A 2,293-nucleotide genomic window follows, 5' to 3' on the forward strand; every position below is an offset into this window, starting at 1 on the left:
CACCTGCTCAGGTAACACACACCTGCTCAGGTAACACACACCAACAAACAGCTGCAGTGTGTTTCTGGGCGACGCTGCAGAAATCTGAATCCGTCTTTTGTCCTGCAGGTCAGAAGCCGTTTCCGTGTCCGCGCTGCGACGCCTTTTTCTCCACCAAATCCAACTGTGAGCGCCACCTGCTGAGGAAACATGGCGTCACTCACAGGACGCTGCGACGCAACGGCGCCATCGTGAAGAAAGAGGGCGACGAGGGTTCCCACGAGAGCGCCGGTCAGAAAACATTTATTTTACAAAAGCTGAATCGACATGTCCAACGTGTACCGAGTGTCCTTACACATGATAACACAGAGTCCTGTAAGAAACGTGTCATTTACGTTTTTAATTAGTTTCTCGTATTGATCATTCTGTTTGTGTATTAACTGTGTCTCACAGGAAGCCAGTCGGAGACGGAGCAGGTCGCATCAGAAGCACAAGACCTCAGCAGCATCGCCATGGAGACAGACGCAGACGCAGACTCAGGCCTCGCCCCTGCCGCAGATAGCCCCGCCCCCGATGAAGACAAACAGCCAAGCCCCGCCCACAAACCAAGCCAAGGTCGAGAAGATATTCAGAAATGGTTTCAGAATTAGTAGCTTCTGTCTAAAGCAAAAATCACAGATGTGGGAATTTTTCTGTCTGAGAAATTGTAAATATGACTGAAAACTTGTTGAAAATACGTCCGTAATGATTCAAACCTGTTTTTACAGAATAACATCACAATTGTCCACCATGAAGAATTTGTCTTAAGTGGCTCAAAATTTACCAAAACATTTGCTTATAACCTGTTAAAATGTTCTCAAAAAGTGTCCCAAAGGACTCATAATCACTTAAAACTTGCCCAGAATTACTCTGACATTGTTTGAAATGACTAAATGGGTCGATGATGACGACATTTGTCCCAAAATGACAGAAATTGGCCAAAGTGACCCCAAAAAAAGTCCAAAATAACAAGTTTGCTTTACGTGACTTAGATCAAAACATGTCCAAATTGACTGAAGTGTCCAAAATGGCTTAAAGTTGGTCCAGAATTACTCAGAAACTGTCCCATTGCAATACGTAGGTCTACAATGACATAAGTTGTCCAGAATAACTCTCATGTGCTTTGACAAGAATGAATTTTAAACAAGTGACTCAAAGCGTTTCTAGAATGACTCAAAATGATCCAAAATGAGAAAGTGGCTCAAAGTTCCAATTCAAAGACTTTCTACATCCACAAGAAAGCAGCTGTGAGACGCTGGAGGAGGAAGCTGCAGGGCAGAGTTAGAGCTCTTTAGTAAACGTCGTCTGGTGATGCTGACGGACTGCTTTGTGCCGCAGGAGACGCAGAGCAAGAGGAGACGGAAACCACCAAACAGCCAGACCAGCAGGGGGCGCCGGAGAGCAGCGCCGCGCCGGGAAAACAGCCTCCACAGAGCAGCAAGGTAACTGCAGCAGCAGGAGGGCCTTAAGTTTTTCCAGTGTTTCCGTTCCAGAGTTTTGTTCTCCGGTGCTGACGAATGTTCTCCTCCAGGTGGAGAGCACGGACGATGACGACTGCCACAGCAACAAGAGTCTGGACCTAAACTTCGGCAAGAAGCTCATCGACTTCAAGCTCTCCACGTCCTCTTCAGGCTCCGCTCAGGAAGATCAGCTCCCCCAACCCGAACCCTCCTCCTCTCCTTCTCCCTCACCTTCATCTGCACCTCCTACCTCTGCTCCCCAACCAGCGGCGGAGAGCCCAGAGGAGAAGGACAAAGAGAAGCCAGCCGCCGCCTCCTCCTCCTCCTCCTCAGCCTCCTCTTCATCATCCGGCAGCCCTGCGATGAAGCAGCAGCCGGAGTACAAACACGTCTGTCGAATCTGTAAGAAGAGCTTCCGATACGCCACCACGCTGGCTCGCCACGAAAGGGCGCACCTCATCGAGGAGACGCCGACCCCACCGCCGGCGGAGGAGGAGGCCTCGCCGGTGAAGGAGGAGGCGATGGAGAACAGACCTGCTGAGGAGGAGAAAGACGAGAAGGAGGCAGAGATGGAGGCAGAGGAGGGAGGAGCGAAGGCAGGCGACAGTGACGGAGGAGACAGCGGCGACTCGGAGGAGGAGGAGAAGGAGGAGAGGAGCAACGAGGAGGCGTCAGAACCAAAGAGTCTGGAGGGAGGAGACGCGTCAGGAGGACGAGTGGACAAGAGGAAGAAGATCTGCAAAGTCTGCGGGAAAAGGTTCTGGTCTCTGCAGGACCTGACCAGGCACATGAGGTCACACACAGGTACGACACAC

General features: G+C 50.8%; 1 protein-coding gene across 2 annotated transcripts in view; it reads left to right on the forward strand.

The window, feature by feature from the left end:
* Positions 1 to 2,293, forward strand: part of rreb1a (ras responsive element binding protein 1a) — a 74,193-nt gene that overhangs the window by 64,559 nt on the left and 7,341 nt on the right. For both annotated transcript variants that reach the window (XM_008289201.1, XM_008289203.1), the window contains exons 16-19: positions 109 to 270; positions 433 to 594; positions 1,357 to 1,460; positions 1,550 to 2,282. In XM_008289201.1, the coding sequence (XP_008287423.1) occupies positions 109 to 270; positions 433 to 594; positions 1,357 to 1,460; positions 1,550 to 2,282 (1,161 nt within the window). The remainder of the gene's footprint in view (positions 1 to 108; positions 271 to 432; positions 595 to 1,356; positions 1,461 to 1,549; positions 2,283 to 2,293) is intronic.

This window comes from Stegastes partitus, unplaced genomic scaffold, assembly GCF_000690725.1.
Source record: "Stegastes partitus isolate 25-593 unplaced genomic scaffold, Stegastes_partitus-1.0.2 Scaffold598, whole genome shotgun sequence".
NCBI classification, from domain to species: Eukaryota; Metazoa; Chordata; class Actinopteri; family Pomacentridae; genus Stegastes; species Stegastes partitus.